The sequence below is a fragment of the Misgurnus anguillicaudatus genome, chromosome 20 (genome assembly GCF_027580225.2).
Source record: "Misgurnus anguillicaudatus chromosome 20, ASM2758022v2, whole genome shotgun sequence".
Lineage (NCBI taxonomy): Eukaryota > Metazoa > Chordata > Actinopteri > Cypriniformes > Cobitidae > Misgurnus > Misgurnus anguillicaudatus.
Window position 1 is genome coordinate 12,699,461 of NC_073356.2, and position 23,297 is coordinate 12,722,757.

The 23,297-nt window shown below is 35.4% G+C and overlaps 1 protein-coding gene across 3 annotated transcripts; it reads left to right on the forward strand.

Moving 5' to 3' along the window:
* Positions 1-1,574: 1,574 nt before the first annotated feature.
* Positions 1,575-22,489, forward strand: LOC129454543 (uncharacterized). 3 transcript variants are annotated; one of them, XM_055219104.2, is made up of 6 exons: positions 1,575-1,919; positions 2,602-3,073; positions 6,754-6,815; positions 9,240-9,370; positions 13,468-13,634; positions 20,710-22,489. In XM_055219104.2, exons 2-6 carry the CDS (start codon positions 2,603-2,605, stop codon positions 20,878-20,880), a joined length of 1,002 nt encoding a protein of 333 aa, XP_055075079.1. In that variant the 5' UTR covers positions 1,575-1,919; position 2,602; the 3' UTR covers positions 20,881-22,489. The 3 variants fall into 3 exon arrangements, with proteins under 3 accessions (XP_055075079.1, XP_055075078.1, XP_073714220.1); XM_055219103.2 differs by having other exon boundaries at positions 1,578-1,919; positions 2,552-3,073; XM_073858119.1 differs by lacking the exon at positions 1,575-1,919 and adding an exon at positions 2,097-2,344 and having other exon boundaries at positions 2,552-3,073.
* Positions 22,490-23,297: the final 808 nt, after the last annotated feature.

Sequence of the window (23,297 nt, forward strand, 5' to 3'; positions counted from 1 at the left end):
ACCATGGTTTTACTACAGTAACCATGGTTTTTTGGTCTTAACTGTAGTAAAACCATGGTTAATTTTCATAAGGGATGTTCGTGATTTTTCTAAGGGTTTGCAGGCAGTTTAATGTCTCTGATCAAACAAGAGACTCACAAAACATAAAATCAACATATAATTAAACAGGTAACATCACTGGGTTGTTTTTGTAAATGCAGTTATTATTTTGTGTTGCGACTTATGTAAGCATCTGTTATGTGAAATAGCTCATTCAAGAGAGTACTACATTTAAAAAAGCAATTTGTGTTTTTTGCTTAATACACTCTGCAGATTTCGCAAGGGGTATGTAAACTTATGAGCTCAACTATTACTTATTTACAAGAGAAAAGATATAAGGCCCCAATGCACCAATCACCAGTCTTATTACACTTGAGATATAGTTTCTAAATAATAAAATGCTTCAGCTTGAGGTCCATGTTCATAATCTTTCATTTGACATAAATAAAAGTTACATATGCAATGTTGTTGTTATAATATTATGTGTAGTAGGCTACTTGTGATGTTAGCAATACTATTCAATATATCAGCCATGAGAAAAAAGCTTAAACCACACTGGAAAATCTTTAAGGACTTTGTGATGTGTTTCAAAGCATAGGTTCAATCATTTGAATAAGACTTGCTGCTTAAAGCATTGAGGAAGGCAAAAATCACAAAAGTGAGATGAAGAAGTGCAGCTGTTGAACTGGATCTATGTGGAAAGACATGCAATATCTGCACCTCTAAAACTTTGACAGGAGCAAATACAGGTACATGCACAAACTTCACTTCTTTGCTAATGCAGTAACGTTTATTACAATTTAATTGGACTTAAGTGTTATATTTTTCATTCTAACAAAAAACAAGTAAACTACCCTGCATGTCTGTAAAACGTGTGTTTGGTAACAGCTCCATCTACCGAACAGGCTTGCGTTGATGCAGCAGAGAATTCAAACGCTTCAAAATAAAAGTCCCATGAAAATGTGTAAAATTACTAGCAATTAAATCGATAAAAAAATCTTAATCTAATGTTTTGTAAATAATGTTATTATTCATGTTTTTAAATTAACGAATATATTTTGTAAAAAATAAATCACAGAAATTAACCTTGACAATAACCTAACCACGTCGAGTACAAATTTGCTAATTAGACTCCTAAATGTTTTAAATATATTTATAAGTTCGCATTATTATGGTCCTATAATGAATAAACACTTATATTACCGAATAAATTGAGAACAATCCTAGTACTTTTTGGTCTTCACTTAAATTGGATACAGCTCACCTGCTACAATCATTCATTCAACGTAAACAAATTCCTTTTACAAAACAAAAATGTTCTCTGAAATGGCCATTTAACATCGTTATCTGTCAACAGCCATTTATTATCATGAAACCCATCTAAAGATTTACAACGAAAAAGGTTATCTGCAAACGAATGATCTGCTAGATCACACGAGCACTGTATTAAAAGCTTTTGAAATGTGTCATTGTGTCATTTTGTTCAATTTGTTTTGAAAGTGGCGGCTCGTTAATTAACCATGCAGTATTTAGCGGATACTATGGTTACCACTTTGAACCCATGAGCGCGCTCCGTGTCATAATATATCACTCGTGTAGTATGTAGGGAGGGCAAGTCCAGACTGAACTATGGGTGTGACAAAAGAAAACAGGCGTAGCTTGTGTCATTCAAGAGTAAAATGAAAAAGGGGGACAGGAAAGACATGATTTTTGACGGCCACAGGAAGACTCCGTACACTTGACCTGATTCGGATCTAATCGCAGAAAATCCTAATGTAAACACCGAGTCCACTTTCAAGACGAAGCGGTCCCGAAGAGTTCGGGTGTGAGACCTGTTCACAGATCTGTCATGAAGAAGCGAGCACGGGATTTATATTAAGGTATATATTTAGATGACATATGTGATGCCTTTAAACCGCCCAGATGTCAGATTTGTTTGTTCACGTGTTTACAAAGCGAAACTGTCAAATTAAAATAACGAACGCGTTGCGGTGCAAACTGATCGATTTATTTTATATATTTGTTTCTAATGGAAACGTTGTTGTTTGTCTCGTGGCGCTGGCAGTTTAATCGCGAGGCGTCTTGAAATCGGACTTCCCTGAAGTTCCCTCAAGTTCGCGTGTAACCCTAGTTATATTTTAACTTTGTTAACAGATGAACTGTACAACAACAGTGTTGTTAGTTAAACAGAACTTTGGAAATGTGTAACGAGATGTGTTAAATGTAATATTAGTAATACTTTCTGTGAAATGACTGCTCTGAGGCAATGGGGCGCAGTAATGGTTTGTTATAGTGGTGATGCACGGTAAGTAATAAACTTAATAATTTATGTGAGTACACAGAAACATCATCTATTCAGACAGGCAGACAAATACAAGCTGTGTGCTTGGTTCCCTATGTAATGTGAAAAGTGTTATACAAATAAAACTATTTTACAGATAGATAGACAGACAAATGGAATGCAACTACAGTTGATATAATCTCGTCTTCCTCTCTTTTTCCTCTTCTTCAGCCCTTTGTATGATTTCTATCGTTTCCTCCTTCACTCTTAAAATTGAACAGGATGATGCGTAAGTTTAATTCTGAGGGTGCGTTGTTGGATCTGGACTACTCGACTCGGCGGCAAGAGGATGAAGATGGCACCACGGACATGTCAGAGGATGAGCTGGATGGCACTCCAGCATCCTATCCTTGCACCCCGGACCCAAAGTCAGGGAGTGCTGGCAAAACTCTTAAAGGAGAACTCAAAAGAGATCAAAGCATCAGTATGGAAAACCTCTGTGGCTTAGAGGACTCTGGTTTCTTGAAAGTCACCAATTTAAACGATAGCTTTAAAGCTTACAGCGACAGTCAGATCACCTCTAATGCCAAAGGCAGCTTTGAAAGTGTGGAAAAGTGTCCCAACCATTCCAACTCAACATCAGTCACATCCAAATCCAGAAGTTTGTCTCCAAAACCTCCCCATTATCACCGCCAACAAGCTCGGGCCAAATTAGCAGCTGCTAAATTGCATATTAAAAGTCTGTTTGGACAGGTAAGACATCTTTAGAGCTTTCTTTACATCAGTTACTTGTGCCTCTCTTAGGGTTGTAACAGTATACCGGTATGGCGTTTAACCACGGTATTAGCATGCGCGGTTAACGTACAAGATTTGCTTATCCACGGTTTTGGTTTCGGACAACGAGATCGGTGATTACATAACGGCTAGTTGCAACACGCATTTGGAAAAGCGAGGCGCTAGAGAGCACTATTCGTTTGAATGCAAGATACAATTTCACCACTAGATGGGGTAAATCCAACTTATTGTCCTTTTAAAGTTTATATATAATCCACATGTTCAAACCCTATCTGTTGTATTTTTTAGGGTCATTGTAGCTAATGATTATAATATAATATAATAATTGTTTAATTGGCAGATTTTTTGCTTGTTTTAAGCACAAATTCAAATTCATGATCAAATTAATTTTTTTGCAGTGTACACAGTAACCATTTCAACCACAAATGGGAACGTACTATTTTATGGGTTTTGCGCTGTTTGCTTAAACAACAACGGTGTTTTAAGGTCCTAAAAGCGCAAAATTTTGAATCGCACAGCCGATATTTTTCACAGCTATTTCATGTACTACGTCATTTGATCAGTAAGTCCTTATCAATCTGAAATTACTGTTAGTTTGAGTCGTTTATAACATGCATTTGAAAAAGCAACACTCGTCAATGATAATAATTATACATATTCTTTATTATCATAAAAATACCTGAAAAGATTTGAAGAACAGCAATATAAATATATTCTTAAGCCATTTCCAGGAGCTGCTTGTCATCTGCACGAGAGCGCCCCCTGGCTTTTGGATGTAGCGGTAATTCAGTGTAATTCATTGAGAAGCATAGCAAGCATCATCGGCCGATCGATCGGAGCATCACTACTTCCGAAAATAGGTTTCAAAGTGCCAACTTTTAATAATGATGTCGTCTTGTCTCCGTGTAAATTACGTAAACGCAAATATGTAGTAACGGTGGTGTGATGTGCATGCCTTAATTCGGTTTAGGAATGCACGACTCCAGTATAAATAAAATAACAATGATGGCCTACAGAAGTAAGTTTGTGCTGCTCAAGATGCTGTGTTTATTAATGCTTCTCCAACAAAGTTTACAAAATATTTATTGTAGTCATTTTATAGTCAAGGGTCTCTTGTCGCAATAAACTTCAATAAATCTCATGGTCCGTCTAAAATGTTCCTCTGTGCTTTTTTTTATCACTCTGTCGAAGAGTGCGTGTGTGCGCAGACGTGTAGTGTTTCTTTACAAGGTAACATCGCCACCTACTGGCCTGGCATACATAATACGGAGAATAGTCATCTTTGTGGATCCATTTACACCCTGATCTTTTTGACACCGTTGTTGTGTGTACGTGGATTTTTTTATAAACATAAATGAAAAACTTTTCTGTTTCTCACTACATCGCTGTTGCGTAAAATATAGATGGCATCTGGCTTGATCATATTTGACATGTTTGGTTAGATTAAAACGAACTCTGGTGCGGTTGCTCGGTTGGTGCGTTTCTTTTGAGTAAATGTGACACTAAACAAGTGAACCGAGACTGCTGAAAAGGTGGGTCTCAGTCCGCTTCAAAACAAACTCTGGTGTGGTTCGACTGATATCTTAACACACATGGACAGCGCAACAAAACAAAAACAGGATGTGATATCACAAGACCCTGATTTTACAGCAGGATGAGTGGTGTATGCATAAACAAAATGAGCAGAGGGCAAACGTGGAGCAACAGAGAGGTAAAGAGCCCCATTAAAGGGGACATTTCACAAGACTTTTTAAAAAGAGGTCAAATAAATCTTTGGTGTCCCCAGAGTACACATGTGAAGTTTTTATTAAAGCATGCTAAAATTGCCACTTTGTAGGTGTAAGCAACAATCTGCCGTTTTTAAGTGTGTCCTTTCAAATGCAAATGAGCTGATCTCTGCACTAAATGGCAGTCCTGTGGTTGGATAGTGCCGATTAAGGGGCGGTATTATCCCCTTCTGACATCACAAGGGGAGCCAACTTAACTATTTTTTCACATGCTTGCAGAGAATGGTTTACCAAAACTAAGTTACTGGGTTGATCTTTTTAACATTATCTACGTTGATAGAAGCACTGGAAACCCAATTATAGCACTTAAATATGGAAAAAGTCAGATCCCCTTTAACATTTGGTCCATCTAGCATATGCTGGAAAACGCACAATATGCTTGGTTTCTAAAATGTATGGTGATAGTAAAATATCTTAATGAGCTCTGATTTGTTAATAATACATCCATGTAAAAACGCATAAAATAAGCCTCTTTACTCCAGCATTCAGCATTGTTGTTGTGGATGATTCTGTTGCATAAAATTCATCAACTTTATCTTTAAGGTATCCTCATATACCTGATAAAAAAGCTAGTGTGAGCGCTATGCGGACCAGGACTTAAGAACTACAAGTATGAACACACCCTAATTTAAGCAGCTATAAGGGACATAGTGAATGTCATGTAAGTCCTTACTGATTACATCTGGGAAGTCACCTATTGTCAAAACCAAGAAAACTTGAAATTCAGAGTGCCTGCAGTCAAAAAGGGAAAGTGAAAGAGACCAGACTACAACAAAAGTACATATCATCAGTACTCCTACTGAGATCAGTGCAAAGCACAATCCACATAAAGTAAATTACTCCACAAATAACTACAAATTTATGTTCAAACAAATATGCTGATAAAGAGGCAAAATATTGCAGTTTTAATGATGGATGTATGTGCTTTTTGGAGTTTTGCAATTTTAATTATAACATAACAAAATATAACACCACAGATTTTTAATATATAACTAAGGGTTGTGCGATTAATCATATGACATTGTGCAAAACAGATGGTCTAGAATCAAGAAATGTGTTTGTTTGTTGTTATGGGCGGAGTCAGAGTATACGGAATGGATGAGTGACAGCGTCTAAATTGAAAGTGTGGTCTAGAAGTACGTTGGCATCACGAGATTTACAGTCATTCACCTTGAACGAACATAATGGCAGAGCAACAAGAAGAAAGTGCAGAAATACATATGTTAGTTTGAATTGTTAAAAAAATTATTGCCACATAAAGGCATATCATAGGCTAACAATATATATATAAATAATATATACATGGCTGTAAAGTGTAATAAAAATACTGAAGTGAATAGAAGTACTAAAAGAATAATCGTGATTTTTAACCGTGATCAAATCAATAATCATCACACCACCACATTTCCCAATAGGGGAAAATTCTTGCCATACTTAGTTCTGGGTTCTGTTTTGGTACTTCTATAAATCCCTAGAAAATTAAAATGACAATGAAGTAAAAATGCGTTTGTGCTTTATATTGCACAACTAGTGAAGTTCTGTTTGAATTAGTTTCATGTGAAACTGTGAAAAAGGAACCCAAATGTTGTAATGTTGTATATGGGATTTTTTTTCAATATGTGAGACTGTGGCAAGAAGTCAAACCCAAAGATACTGTGAAACACAAAACTTTCCTGGAAGAATTTGTCATCTTGCTTATCTGAATCTAGCTGTCTGAATGCTTTCCATGTCATAATGCCTCTAATCTTTGTTTATGTCATGAGAGGTTTGTGTAAACCGTACTTCCTTAAGCAGCATTTCATGTCACTCTTGTGTGGTTTTGACCCCCTTTATTTTTATCTTTCATGAAAGAGTTCACCACAAGCATCGCAATCAAATCTGACTAGCGCAGAGCACAGGGAACACATAAGCAGGTAAGATTCTATAATAATGATTTCTTTAAAGCAATCAATCACTTTTTTTAAATAGTCCCTAGCTGTCACTGGGGCAGTACCCTTTCAAAAAGTACACATTTGCATTTAAAGAGTTTATTTGTACCTCAGATGTACATATTGGTACCCCAGAGTGCATATTAGTACATCAAAGATACATATTGGTACCAAATGTAGCTAAATGGTTCATATTAACCCCTTAACTGGAGTGTTGGCAGGACACATCTAGGGATGCTTAACGATTAATCATGATTAATCGATAGCAGAATAAAAGTTTTTGTTTACATCATATATGTGTGTGAACTGTGTATAATAACTTTGTATAGATAAATGCACACACATGCATGTATATATTTAAGAAATGTTTACTGTGTATATACATTTGTATATTTATGTTAATATATAAATAAAATTTATGTAAATATAAATACTTAATATATATATAAAAAACTTAAATTATACATGCATGTGTGCATATTTATATATACATAATTATTATACCCAGTTTACACACATATATGATGTAAACAAAAACTTTTATTCTGCTATAGATTAATCGTGATTAATCGTCATTAGGGCTGGTAATTTTTTTTTTATTTTTTTACGATTAATCTTTTAAAAGATTAATTATTTTCCCGATGCATCGATTAATCTAAAAATTTATTTTATCGTTTCGATTCGATTATCTCCCCATTAATTAACTAATAGCAATTTATAGATGTTGATTTACATATCTGAAAAAAAACATGAGTTCCTTAACATTGCAATATATCTTTATTTTAAAATTCCAAAATAAAAAAAGACCTAACAAGTGCAAAATAATGCATTCTTAGTCAGAGGTAGCATTCAATAAAACGTTTTGCAGCATTGCAGCCCATACTGTGCAGTTTAGTAACAGTATAAAAATCTCAAGTTCACGTTACTTTATTGTAAATGCATTTATGAGCAAAACCTTTTGATGGTCGGTGTAATTTATATAAATGTGATTTGTTTAATCCACGTTGTTTTCGTGCTGTTCTATTCACAATTATAGACTTAAGAAGCACATAAATTATTAAATCTGTTTCTCTTAAGTTTATTAAGATAGATAAGGACTCATTTAGTGCTGGCCAGAGAGTGAATGAAAGCGCAGTCTTCTGGCAACAGTGTGCTTTTAAATATTTCATTGCTTTCTGTTAAATTGCTCAAAGTCATGACTGTTTAAAACACACTTGGCATCACATTCATGATTTTATGGTAAAATGACACTTTTTCACGTCAATCCACGAGCATTAAACCATAAAAAAGCACTGTCACTTTAATTGAGCGACGCAGAAATGATAGCAGCACTGCTGCTACTGTACAGCGCTGCGAGCTCGCGCTGCTCATGCGTGCTGTGTGCATGCTTGTTAACATGGGCGCTAAAAAACACACGCCCACTTACGCACTGCTCACACTTGCAGTGTGAAAAAGGTGTCATGAGCACCGGCGTGGAGCCCACTTGCGTTGCTACTTTCCATGCGCCGCCATTTTGGGTCTGACGAATCGATGCGCATATTTTGCGTCTACGTATTGTCCCAGAACCCTAATCATCATGCATCCATAAAACAAACTATATATCTAAGAATGTAGTTTTAATATTTTAAAACATTTTAGCAGTAATAATAATCCAGTGACAGTAATTTATTAATTTGTGTCAAGAGTATGCAGCAAACCATTGACACCTAGTGGCCATTGTTGGTAAAACCACTAAAAGGGCTTCTCTGAAGTGTGGCCAACAGCCAATCACAGTTGCCGCAGCACATGCTCTGGTCTTACATAAACATAATTGGCTAGCTTGCGCTCGGTTATTTGCATAAGGCGATCTGATTGGCTGACGCACGCGTTGGCCCTTGAAAAGTTGAGCAAAGACTTCTGCCCCGAGCAACGGCAGTTTCGCCGCATGTGAATGTACCGTAACACAAACCTAATTTTTTGTGATAATTTGATGTATAAAATATATACTTTATTGCATTATTTTTATTTATTACAATAAATGTAAACTGCTCTAACAATTTATTTTTTTATATTTTCACCTCCAGACCCTTTCTTGAAAAACAAGATTATGCTTTCAGACTAGAGTTGCAAGACTTATATTAATTTAAAAGTGTACATGACCTTTTTACCCCCTCCCACTCAAAAAGGGCTGCGCCAGTTAAGGGGTTCAGACGTTTTTAAAGGGTATGGCAACGGCCCCAGTGACTGCTTTGTTTGACCATTTTGTGTAGTACAGTATGTGAGTTCTCCTTTGTTTTGTTTTTACTCAGCCCTTCTATCCTTCCTTGCTTTAAAACAACTCCAGTCCTTCATTTCAGCCCACTGTTATTGATTCCAAACATGTTTGCTGTATATCTGTCATGAATCCTCTAACCCTCTTGTTCCTTTCAGTGCGAAGGAGAGGCGTTCGCGAATGCCTTTCCTGAGACAGTGGAGTCAGGTGGGACATAGCAAAGCTCAGCTCAGCAGGAAAGAGATGGAACATTGGGCCACGTCGCTTGATGCTTTGATGGGCTGCAGAGGTGAGATCTTAGCCCTTCATTATTTCCCCTGATTGTGTCACCACATGATGTGCTGGGGCTAGAGATTATGATGTCTTGACTTGAAATTTTAAATGTTCCTGTAGGTTAAAATGACATTGGGCCACATCCTGTCTATTATAAATACTGAATGGTTATTATGTGCCTGTTATGTCCTGTGGTGAAAGGCATCCATTTCAAAATTGAAACCCTCTAAACTACTTCCTCGTAACTTGAGGAACCAATTCTGTTATTCTAAAAAAATCTCACCACAATGCTACCGTGTCGTTAGAGATCGGCAGGGTGGTTCTTTGCAGTTGCTAAGGTGTTCTGTGTGGTTGCTAGGTGGTTACTTACTAGCCCAAGTCATATGATCTCAAGTTCTCATGGTCCCTAGAAAAGGGATAATGAAATACTTTGAGGTTTTTTAATCCCTAGCATGGATCATATTAGTTATCTGTATGTGGGGTTTAAATTGGAATTTGACAGGTGATGGAACTCCTTAATTAAAACGGATTACATTATGGGTTTTCAATCACGGATCGAACCATTTTTGGATCTGCATAAAAAGAGGGTGGGGGAACATAAAATAAGAATAGATCAAGAGATTACAAGCATATTAAAATAGAAAAGAGCAAAGTTACAAATAAAGTAAGGTCTAAATGTAATATTTAGGTACAGAAATAGAATCAAATGAATAATAACACTGGGTCTCATTTACAAAGCGTGCGTGGGATGTGCGTACGGATGTTTTCAACTTTCGTATCAAAATGTCTTCTAAATGTACGCAAAAATTGAAGAAAACCTGAAACCACTCGTACGCAATAATCACGTACACTATAGTCAAATACTAGGCTATAATTATAATGCGTATGATAATGTTGATATGTAAAATTTACATGATTATATTTGATATTATAATATATTATTATACATGATCTATATTATTATTATATACATTATATTATACATTATTATAGCCTACTTATTTTTTTACACATAAAAAGAAGATGTGCGTAATGACAAATCTTCATGCTTTCCTTCCTCACTTTTTATATCTCTATATGTAAGCGTCTGCTTAAAGGTGCAGTGTGTAAATTTTAGCGGCATCTAGTGGTGAGGTTGAGAATTGCAACCAACGGCTCAGTCCACTGCTCACCCCTTGTTTTGAAACGCATAGAGAAGCTACGGTAGCCGCCACCGGAAAAACATGTCATCGTCGGACACAACTTTTTGTTGTTTGTCCGTTAAGGGCTTCTGTAGAAACATGGTGGCACAAAATGGCGACTTCCATGTAAGGGGGCCATCTGTGTATGTGGATAAAAACACCTCATTTTAAGGTTATAAAAACATAAACGTTCATTATAAAAAGGTCTTGATACACCTCTGATAATATAGTTTTGTATATTATTTTGCATTTCTGTCAAGAGATACTTCTAAAAAGTACACACTGCACCTTTAATGCCTAATGTTAACGTCATGTATATGTAATGAGAAGTCCAAACGTCAATCACTTGATCTCCTGTCTGTTTTATTTTAGATACAGATGCACGTCTCTGTCATTTAATTCAATGTCATATTTGTTAACGCATCCAATACTTCTTTAATGCTTCCTCCAGCGACAGCAATACTTCCCAAATAAAAAATGCAAAGCAAAACGTAACTTTACCGATTATAAATAAGATCATGGATTTCTTTTCGAGCTCTTTTGCTTCTATGACAAACTGCTCTAAAATTTCTGTGAACTAGCGGTGCGGAAAACCCGTATATGGAGCTGGTTTGGGTGTGTTTATGCAAATTACAAACCTTGTGCACACTGCGCTCATGTAGAACACTCCAAATTTACTAACGTAAGAACGAACTCATGTGCGTACGCAAGTGTTGTGAATTAGGCGGAAAGTTTTTGTGAGAAGTTCATGTGTGGGTATAAATACGAAAAACTTGCGCAATTACACTGCAAAAAAATATTTTCAAGAAAAAAATTCTTAGTATTTTTGTCTTGTTTTCAGTAAAAATATCAAAAAATTCTTAAATTAAGATGCTTTTTCTTGATTAGCAAATTGACCAAAAATATCAAATTTAAGTGATTTTGTGCAAAAAAAAACCTGCCAATGTGGTAAGCAAATTTTTCTGGACTTTTTCTTGAATTTAGTGTTTAAGAAAAATGTTTAAAATATTTTTGCTTACCCATTGGCAGATTTTTTTGCTTGTTTTATGCACAAAATCACTTAAATTTGATATTTTTGGTCTAAAAACTAGACTTATTTTCTTGGGTCGTTTTGCTAATCCAGAAAAAGCCTCTTAATTTAAGAATGACAAATACTAAAAAATTTTTCTTGAAAATCATTTTTAGCAGTGTATTAGTAAATGAGACCCAATGTTCTCATGCTATTAATATGATCAATCTTATAATCAAAGCTATTGAAGTGATTTTATTTTCGTCTTCTGTTGTTCTGTTGGCCTTTTGGATGTTAAATGATGCAGCAAAAAACTAGCTAGTACAGCATCTACCTTAAACTGTTAAGCGTCGCCGTCCCGAATATGGGACACCTAAGTTTGCATTAATATTGTTTATGTAAATTTTAATCTATCACTACAAACTATATATCGTTGGAAAGGTCTAAGCCTCCAGAATAGACATTTTAACAGTGTTTTATAAAATAAATTATGTAGGGAGAGTAATTGATTCATTTATGAAGAGAGTGTGCCTCAAAACATTGATTTTCTGCTAAATGTCACTGTCCCACCAGCAGGACGACTACATTTACTTCAATGTTTGCATATGAATTCTTATGTAATCATGACAAACTGTATATTGTTTGAAAGCTCCAAGAGTGTAGATTTAACTCACTATGGTGGGGTGACGCTTTAAAGGTTAAAGCATGTGGTTTTCATCTTTACTAAAAATTAATAAATGCTTATCTATTTTAATGACAAAAATTCTAATAAGTGAGCAAATATTGGTATCAGAAGTGGTCAATAGTGGCCTTAAATCAAAAAGAATCTTATTGGCAGATCAATATTAGTTATATTATTATATGCAACTAGCGCTGTGTAAACAATACAGTAATAAATATCAGATACTGATACGCCAGTATTACACCAGATGCCACAGTTTCACATTGATTGTTGTATTTAAAGTATTGAATGATTAACAGCCTCTTGTAATATCCATCTCTGTCGTAAGTCCGCTCAGGCACAGACGTTTACTTGCAAGAAGTTCTGGTTTGGGATAATGAGAATTGTATTTTTGTTTTTGTTCTGTCCCTTTATGGTAAGCAATTTGTCATTGTGACAGCGTGTCATAAAATCTAATAATACACTAGAAGTCACAGCAGAGAGAGACGCTTGGTCAAAGTATAACAGGGAGTAAGGAATTTGGTCCCAACAGTGTTCCTGTTATTTTGGAAATGCCATACAGCACATAAAAAGCACTTTCCATGAATTGGGTACAAGTTTGTGTTGAGGCCTGTGGCATCTTTAGTATGCTGTAGTCACAAAAATAGTCATAATTTAATTTAGATTTTATATTATTTTAATTACTAAGACAATATTTACAATATTATTATATGTGACAGCATTATGCTTAACTTAGTTTATGGGAAATGCATGTTTTTAAGAAGAAAACAAATACCTTGGGGGTAGTTTAAAGACAAGCTGTTTGTCATTTTTGTACCATACTTGACAGGACAGTTAGCATGGATGTGCTAATGTGAAACTTTTTATTGTTGTGGTGTCTTATGTTTGCTGAAATATGGGAACCCAGGCATGTTGTAACTTCAGAGCCGGGGCAGTCCCCTCTCACATGTCTATTTTTTCTGAAAAATATGTCGCAACCCGTAGTTAAACAGTTTTGAGAAAATCAAAGGGATGGTATGCGGTGTCTGATAAACCCTCAAGATATAGATTTCCAACCAAAACCCAAATCTTTTCACATTTTTGTAACTATGTGATGCCTGTGGGCTTGCGGCAATACATGTGAACTTGTCATCTGAGTCCACAGCGCTGTAAACAGAAATAGCGTTTTTTTTTTTTTTTTAAACAGATTAAGGTTTTTGCTATTCTATAATCTCAATCCACTGACTTCACCTGTCCTTTAGTGGGAGTTACGGTGTTTGAAGCGTTCCTGCGATCTGAGTTCAGCGATGAGAACCTGCAGTTCTACATGGCGTGTGAGCAGTACAGACAGTCATCCAATAAATTCAGCCTGCAGAGGCGGGCAAAAGCCATTATTGAGACCTACATTCAGCCGGGTGCTACCAGAGAGGTACTTTTACGTATATGCAGCTCTTCTATTATTAGTCAGAACCATTCACCTCATAAACAAAAATTCTGCCAAATGCACTGTTCCATTATGTTGAGTCACAGTTGCAATGACATTCTTTCATGCCAAATAAAATAAATGGGCACTGTGACTCTCAAGTTTATAAACATGACCCTATTAATGTTGTCCATTACACTTATGTTCTAAATTCCAAGTCTTCTGAAGCCATGTGATAGATTTGTGTGAGCATTGTGTTACAGTAGCACCACAAAAGGTCACAGGTTTGAACTAGGGCTGTTAAAATATTAAGCCTGATTATTTGTATACAAAATAAAAGTTTGTGTATGCATAATATATTTGTGTGTGTGTATTGTGTGTAATTAGTATGTATATATAAATACACACATACATGTATACATTTAAGAAAGCTGTATTGTGTGTGTGTGTGTGTGTGTGTGTGTGTGTGTGTGTGTGTGTGTGTGTGTGTGTGTGTGTGTGTGTGTGTGTGTGTGTGTGTGTGTATATATTAGGGCTGGGCATCGAATAATCTTGATTAATCTCATACAAAATAAAAGTAATTTTTTGCGAGTTTGTGCTGTGTGTAAATATTATGTATATTTAACCACTCACACATACATGCATATCTATATATATATATATATATATATATATGTAAACATTTTAAGAATTTTTATATCATTTTTTATTGATATACAATATATAAAAATATAAAAATATATATATACACATGTAAATGTTTCTTAAATACATACATGAATGTGTGTGTATTTATATATACATAATAATTACACACAGCACAAACTCATATGTTATGCAAAAAAGTACTTTTATTTTGTATGAGATTAATCTAGATTAACGATGCCCAGCCTTACAGCCTTAATATATAATTAATATATAATTAAATATATACAAATCTTATATATATATATATATATATATATATATATATATATATATATATATATATATATATATATATATATATATATATATATATATATATATATATATACTACCGCTGTCAAAAGATTAAGCGCGATTAATCACGTACAAAATAAAAGTTTGTTTCTGTGTGTAATTATTTTGTATATATAAATGCATGCACATGCATGTATGTATTTAAGAAACATTTGGTTTCACACACATATATATATATATATATAGACGGTTTCATCGGGCGCACATGCGGTGACGCGACAAGCGTCTGATCCGAACTTCACTTCCGGTTTCTGTTTGTTTAATGGTCTGACTAGTTGCTTGAACTGAACTTTTAAACAAATGCCTTGTCGAAAAATAACAAAGGTTTTGGGTTCCTATGTAATCTATGTGTTGTTTAGATTAGATTAGATTACATTAGATTACATTAGATTCTTTATTGTCCCCGTATTGTGCTTGTTTTATAAATAAACTACTTTAAAGGACTTTGTTGTTATTTATTCTTCGCAGAGTTTACCGGAAGTTACGTGATGACCACGAAAGCCTTGTGTTTATGTTGTTACTACTGAAACCTTATATATATTTTGTTTGTTTGTTTATTTATTTATTTTGACATATTTTATTTTATATATTTAAAAATAGAAACATAAATAACATGTTTCTTAATTTTAAATGTATGTGTGTGTTTATATATACATAATAATTACACACACAGGGCATGCAAATATATTATGCAAACACAAACTTTTATTTTGTATGCACGATTAATCTTTTGACTGCCATAATATAGACGGTTTCATCGGACGCACGTGATACACGTCTGGATCTGAACTTTACTTCCGGTTTCATTTTTTTAATGGTCTGACTAGTTGCTAAACTGATCTTTTGAACAAATGCCTCATCGAAAATAACAAATGCTTTGGTTTCCTAGATAATCTATGTGTTGTTTTTTCCTTGTTATATATACTTTGTGGTTATTTATTATTAGCGGAGTACCGGAAGTTACTTGCGGACCGCGACAGCCGCTTGTTTATGTTGTTACTGCTGAAACCGTCTATATACACACATGTAAATGTTTCTTAAATATATACATGCATGTGTGTGTATTTATATATAGAAAATAATTACACACACAGGGCACACACATATATTATGCTAAAACAAACTTTTATTTTGTATGTGATTAATCGTGATAAATCCTTTGACAGCTCTAGCTTGAACCCAGGGAACACACATGCTGATAATATGTGTAATTTGTAATGCACTGTACGTTGCTTTGGATAAAATTGATTGCCAAATGCATCAATGGAAATTAAATCAACCAATCATCTGGCAGCATTTAAGTATCTATACATGGGCTATGTCTGAAATAGCACCCTGTAGTCATTTCAGTGGTGTTTGAAACCATAGTGTGCACTATTGAGTGCACTCATTCAATCCCACAATTCCTTGCAATAGTAAGGGTACGCTGATGTACAACAGCTGCCCTTCATCCACTGAGGCTTGCGTCGAATGAAATCACTCATCTCAGTGAAACATAGGGCTGGGAATTGTTAGGAATTTCACAATTCAATTTCGATTCTTGAGGCTTCAATTCGATATTGATTTATTTACTACGATTCAATAATGAGTAAATACACAAGTAATTCAGTACCTAAGTATAATTTTAAATAAGCCCAAACGGCGGCTTTTTAATGCAGGCTTGAACGGAGTGCAGCTGCTGTTTGCCATCTTGCTGTTTTGGTAAAGCGCGTATTTTTTTACAACGCTGAACGCTCTCACTAGAGTGTTGCCTACAGCACCACTGCTGGCCAGTGGGCTGAATCGATAAATAGGATTTGATAAATCGATAATGACTTCAGAAACAAATAAATGCAATGCATTGATGAATCAATATTTTTACCCAGCCCTAGTAAAGCATGGCAACCGCAGCACACTCAGTAGCTGCATTTTCATTACCCTTCAGATTGCGCAAATAATAATAATAATGATGTAGCGAATTGAAAATACGCCCAATGGAAACACGGCAATATCACATTAACTCCTATATTTCTCAAGACGCTTGGGTGTGGTCGTTTTTCAGGCAATTCGAAAAAGGAATATATCACAATAGTGCAATGGAAACAGTTTTGTCGCATTTACAGGTTAACTGTTCATTCTTTAAATATGGCGTGGGATGTTTGATTTGACAACAAGACAAGGTGTGTACGACTTCATGTGACATCACGAGACTGACAAGCGCATTACTCAAAATACCGTGAGAGCGATTCAGGAGTTGACTGCTCTGTATGCTTTCAAGTTGCTCTTGCTGTATTTTGATGTAATTTGCATGACGGTCTGTGCGTCGCGTATGAATTCGAACACAACTGTGGGTATGTTTTTTTGTCACAATTACGTTTAAGCATAACATTCGTTAAAAAGCACCTAATATCCGATTCATGATTTCATACATTTCCTTTGGTGTGTAAGTGTGTATAAGTACTAGGGGTGGCACAGTTCACAAAACCCTCGGTTCGGTTCGTATCACGGTTTTATGGTCACGGTTCTCGGTTCAGTACGATTCTTGTTGTTATTTTTTCTTTTAAGTTTTTAACACTCCAGAAATGTATTGTCTTATTAATGTATTAATTATCCATATTTTAGGATAACAGTATTAAAAAGTTATATCATGTAATCATGCACAAACTGAATTTGACTTTAAGCACATTATTGGGACCATCCCTGAGGAAAGCCAGGCGAGATTTTGATACAGCAAGAGGGAAGACATTGATGATTTCAACATGCTTTTTATTTATTTGGCAAAAAATAGACTGTGTATTGCCATCTACATGAACTTATGTGCCTTTTTAAAACACAAAGATAACTTGCATTTATCAAACTGCCAACTTCAGTGTAGCTCTTAGATTTATCACTGAGAGGCTGCAGACAGTAGCCTATATGTGGACGAGAGAGAAACATAACGTTTACACCTGTAATATTTACATCGATCTCTTTTGTTCACTTTTGACTACTTCTGTCCTGATTACTGTGAGAGGCAATTTATGAAATAAGATTGCGCAACTTTCACACGCTAGCAAAATGAAACTACGCGGAAATCATCTGCTTTCGTTTTATCAATGAAAGGCTAAAAATAGTGCTGTTCACCGTATGTTCCCGGCAGAAGTCAGAAAAGACGTAAAACATTGTGTTCAGTACCTCAGATTAGATAAATGGGCGGAGAGAAGGCTGTCGCGTGTGGCTGTTCGAACACATTCAACCCATAGACTGCAGTTCTATCTATTGTTTTATTTCCGCTGTCATCATAGGTGACATGAAATAAAAACTGTTTCCACACACCAAACTTATACGACGCTGGCCCATCCTCCAACTCCGGGCAGACTTCCTTCCCACTTGCCATTTCTACACGTAACATGACCGGCAGCACTCACTCTCCACACCAGTCACCTCTTCTTTCGCGCGATTCACGAAAGGGAAACACACTATCTGAGGTCACATACAGGGCACGAGGCTATTGCGCATGCCATGAATCGTCGAACCGTGCGACGCACACACGCTCCGAACTGAGACAAGTGAACCGAACGGTTCAGATTTTTTTCATGAACCGTGCCACCCCTAATTAGTACATGTTAACGATATGCAAAAGGTACAAACCCCAAAGTTAACGATGACGCGAGTTATCGTCTCCAACCTAAATCTCTTGTTTTGGACTACAACAAACACACGGATTGAAGGCGACAGTTTACTTCCTGGGATTGGTAATGTAAACAAGACCGACATTATCATAATTCCTCCCGCTTCGGACTCACAGTCTGTAAGTTAAAGGGGCCGTGAATTGGTCGATTTTATTGCTTTATGACGTTGATTGATGTCTACTTATGCATTTCGCGTTGTTTTTACATTCAAAAACATCAAAAGCAATAAGTAATACGCTATTTTGTAACATGGATTAATGGCTGTCTTGAGAAATGGTTCGTTTGAAGGGGCGGGCCGCATTGAAGACCTGAACGTAAACACCCACTGCTATGATTGGACAGCTTCATTCCCCGTCATTACATGTAGGGAAATTTTTTAAAAACATTAATGTGATAAAAATAGCAGCCAAACACAAATATGTTTGAGACACAAAAGATTCTGGGTGCTAAAGATGATACACATAAATGACAATACGTATATTAAAGTAGAAACAAAACTCGACGTGACTAAATTACCGTATAAAACACAGTAAGCGTGCATCCGAATCTAAACTGCGTCTAATAAATCCTTATCAATAACTTTGTATATTTCTATTGTGCTTGTGAGGTTGCTTTTAGATTCACGTAATGTTAAATACCACAGTTATATGATAAAAAATAAGCTTTGTTGAGTGTTTGACCTTTCAAACGCAACTTGCCTAAATTACCGTATACAACACAGTAAACGGGCATCAGAATCTAAACTGCGGTTGATAAATCCTTCCTTATAACTAACTTTGTATATTTCTACCTTTAAATTACAGTCGTATTGTTAAGTGTTGTACCTTTATTAATCGTTTAATGTTTTTAGTAAATTAAAACAGTCAACAAACGTATTTAGACACGGATGTTACAACAGGACACATTAAGCAATCTCTTTTAACAAAGCAATAGTGAAACGCAGTAACTTAAATAAAGTAAAATGTCTTACTGTGAATTATACTGCTGTGTCATTGTTGTCAGATCCAATATAAGTGGTGCTTCTGACTGAGTCTCTCTGCAAATCCAGCATCGACTTCTTTACAAATGAATCCATGTCCACAACGTTAACAAACGCTCCCCACACGAGCTGGAACTTCTTTAAAAGCAAACTTTATTCAAGCATATTGCTAATGTTATGTTCAAAGCCTCCGAATTTAAGTATTTAGCTTCTGTGTTGTTCCCATGGTTGTTCCCACGTGGTTCTTTCAGAACCGAAAATGCGTTTCCATGGTATCATAACAGATCACCTCGTCAAAATAAAAGTCTCTCAGAAAAAAATGTATTTAAAAAGTCATTTTGGTTAAATTTGTCAATTTTTAAAGACATGTTTACTTACTGAGACACACGTGTCACGCGAAGCTGTGGGCGGGGCTACAAAAGTAGACTTGTCCTTTTGGTTATGGGGAGGTGTTTCAATTATACTTTGACGTCATATATTTCCGTATTTTTCACTTGAGTGTTTAGCTGTCTTTGTTCCAAAGACGGTTTTATTTCAGTTGAACGGACGTTTTCAGTTCTTAAACTTGCAGGATGTTCATTTAAGTATGATGACCTCTTATATAACAAATTATCAAGTTAAAATTGAGTTTTTGATTCACCGCTCCTTTAACTCCTGTCAGCATAGTAAGGAGCGTAACGTTTCTGGCTGATGTCAGAGGTATTCAGGCCAATCACAACGTACAGATTAGCTGGCCAATTAGGGACACAGCGCTTCAAATCCGTGCGTTTTAGGCAGAGAGTGGAATCTGGAGCTACAAAAATGCACGGTATGTGAAAAATAATGTGTTTTTTGAACCATAAACCATGGGAACACTTTGCATTATAACAAATACACAAAATAATATTGTTTTCTTAGCAATGAAATAGGTGTACTTTAATAGAAATGCTGTAATTTCGCAATAGTTTTTTGTCGACATTTTGAAAATAGCGCTAAAGTTGCGCAAATCTTTAATAGAAACGTAGTTAGTGTCCCCTCGTTTTCATTCACTCCTTTAAGTGGGCTATATCAATAATGCAGGGAATGTTGAATGAGTGTATAGGAGGCAATTTCAGACACAACCCATGATGAAGAAGATCTTCTGAAGTTCAAAACAAGCGTCAGAATAAAGGTGATAAGAAAGACTTGGTGATAAGAACATGACATTGTTCAGCTGGTTTGAGGGTTTTGGAAACTGCTGATCCACACGAATCAGGGTTTACAGAATGTGGTCAGAAAATACAAAATATCCAGTGTGCCGCAGTTCTGTGGGCGAAAATGCCTTGTTGATGAGGAGATTGGCCATGTTTCCATAAATGAATGAATAAGGTTTCATTAATTTCCTCAAAAAAGCTGTGTCATGGTTTCAGAAAACTTAGCAATAGTGACAAACTTCACAAAATTCACAAAATTCTTTCTGGTTCACTTTCAGGTAAATCTTGACAGTAAAACGAGAGAACTGACAATGGAGCTCCTAAAAGCCCCATCACACACCTCTCTGTCCCACGCCCAGAAACGCATCTACTGCCTCCTGGAAATGGACTGTTACCCCCGTTTCCTTCAGTCCGAGATCTACCTTACACTACTGAGGGATTCATACTAGAACAAAACTGGGCGGAGCCAAGCCAACCAGGACGAGGTCGTCCCAAAAAAACTCAAAAGACCTTGAGAAGAGATACACGGAGAGTTGGAAAGGAGATAAGCAAACGTATCAAGTCTCTAATGAAAATAATTTATAATAAAGTTATCTTAACTACTGAGGAATTTTTGGGTTGACTGACCTATGAAAAGAGAAAAGTGAATATATTTAGGAGGGGTGATGTGACTGGTTTAAACTTGAATGGATGGTCTGAAAGGGTTACGTAATGTAGGAGGTGCTAACTGTAAATATTTTATACTAAATGTTGATTCATTTTGGAGTTTTTACTTATATACTAGACAAAAAACACTTGATACGCAAAATAATAATAATAATAATAATTGAAAAATATTGTGATGTTTAAACCATGGTTGTTTGGTTCCAAAACGAGATAGCGGATTGTTTATTGATGTGCGTTCCAATTAATATCAATCAAACTGCAGTTGGGTTGTTTTGATTTAAGCCTTTATAACAAAAAAGACAGCTAGTAGTTCAATAAAAAAAATGATAACATAATAATAAACGTTTTGACAAAAAAAATGTAGTGCTGGGCAAAGATTAATCGCGATTGATCGCATACAAAGTGGAGGTGATTTTTTTGCGTGATGTGTGTGTGTGTGCTGTGTCTAATTATTGTGTATATTTAACCACACACACATTAATATATTCATTTCAGAATTGTTTTACTTATATATATATATATATATATTTTTCATTTATTTTTAATATAGAATATATAAAAATATAAATAAATATATATAAACATGTAAATTTTTCTTAAATACATATATGAATGTGTGTGTATTTATTTATACATAGTGATTACACACAGCGCACACTCATATATTGTGCCAAGGGTCACTTTTGTTTTGTATGCGATTAATCGCGATTAATCTTTGCCCAGCACTAAAAAAATTAAAACAGTGTTACATCGTTTTGGAACCAAACTCTCCAAATGTACACGAACTCAACTGTTGCGTTAAAAATAATGTGTAATTTAACCCAACGGTTGGGTTTGTCCGTTTTTGATCCAACCTTGGATTGAAACAATCCAGTATGTTGACAGGCAACAAAGGGGAAAACTTGTTTGGCAAGAATGAGCTGTTCGCTAATCGCTAATGGACCGAAGCACAGATTTAGAGGTTAAATCAGGGTCAAGCCATTATTTTGCTCTAACCTGGTTATGTATAACTGTAAGGAAGTTGCATTTACAACTTATTCCTAGAATTGACTGTAATCTACTTCCTTTTTGTACCCAATAATAAAGTTACACTGCTGAATTTAAAGAAAAGTTATGCACAAATATCTCTGAGATCGTACAAAGCTGTTATAAACCCATTCAAATCATACAACCGTTTCAATTGTAATAGTCAATATGAATTCAAGCAGACTATGTTAAAATCTTCACTATTAGTTTGATGGGTGGTCAGCATGTTTAATGTTTAGATGTGTGTTGTTGTTAATTGATGAATGCAGATAGCACATTTATTGTAGATGTGTACAGTATGTCATTTATATGAATGAGTGTTTATTGTAAAGTGACTAGACACTGAAATCAAGTTCTGTCAATGAAGTTGTCTGTGATGTATTTTTTGTGTCAACAAAATTAACCGTAGTACAAAAAAATATTTTTATAACATTTATTTTCTGTGGATTGTGTTGTAGGGACGACATACTGTAGGTTTAAATGTGGAGATCCTGCTTTGAGCAGACTCACTGGAAAGACCAGATACCAACACTGTTAACTTGCTAGTAAACACACATTGTGCATAATCAGAATAGCAACGCTGTACATCTGATAATCATCTTTAAACAGTGCTTTAACAGTACATTCATTTTGAGTCATAAGTGTTGCAGAAATGTTATCTGAACACTAGACTGTGAAAAGAAGTTGTGAAAAAATGTACCTTTCAGATGATAAGATAGACGTGTGGGTGATATCCATGTACTAACAAAGATTTAAAGGGATAGTTCACCCAAAAATAAAAAAATTGGTCATTTACTCCCCCCCACGTTGTTACAAACCTGTATAAATGTCTTGTTTTGCTAAACACAAAGGAAGGTGTTTTGAGCAATGTTTGTAACCAAACAGTTTTGGAGCACCGTTGACTCCCATAGCATTTTTCCTACTATGCAAGTGCTTCCGGTTGGACTACAAGTATCTTTCTTTTAGTAAATAATGACAGAATTTTCATTTTTGGTTAAACTTTCCCTTTAATTTACGTTGATGTTTTCATGACTATATGAGAAACTTTGTATCCAAAATTATTTAAAATGTTTTTCAAAGTGTCACATGCACTATTGGTTCCAGTCAAATGCTTTAAAGATTAAATCTGATTGAGTTTATTATTAAAGGTGCCATAGAATGTAAAAACTGTATT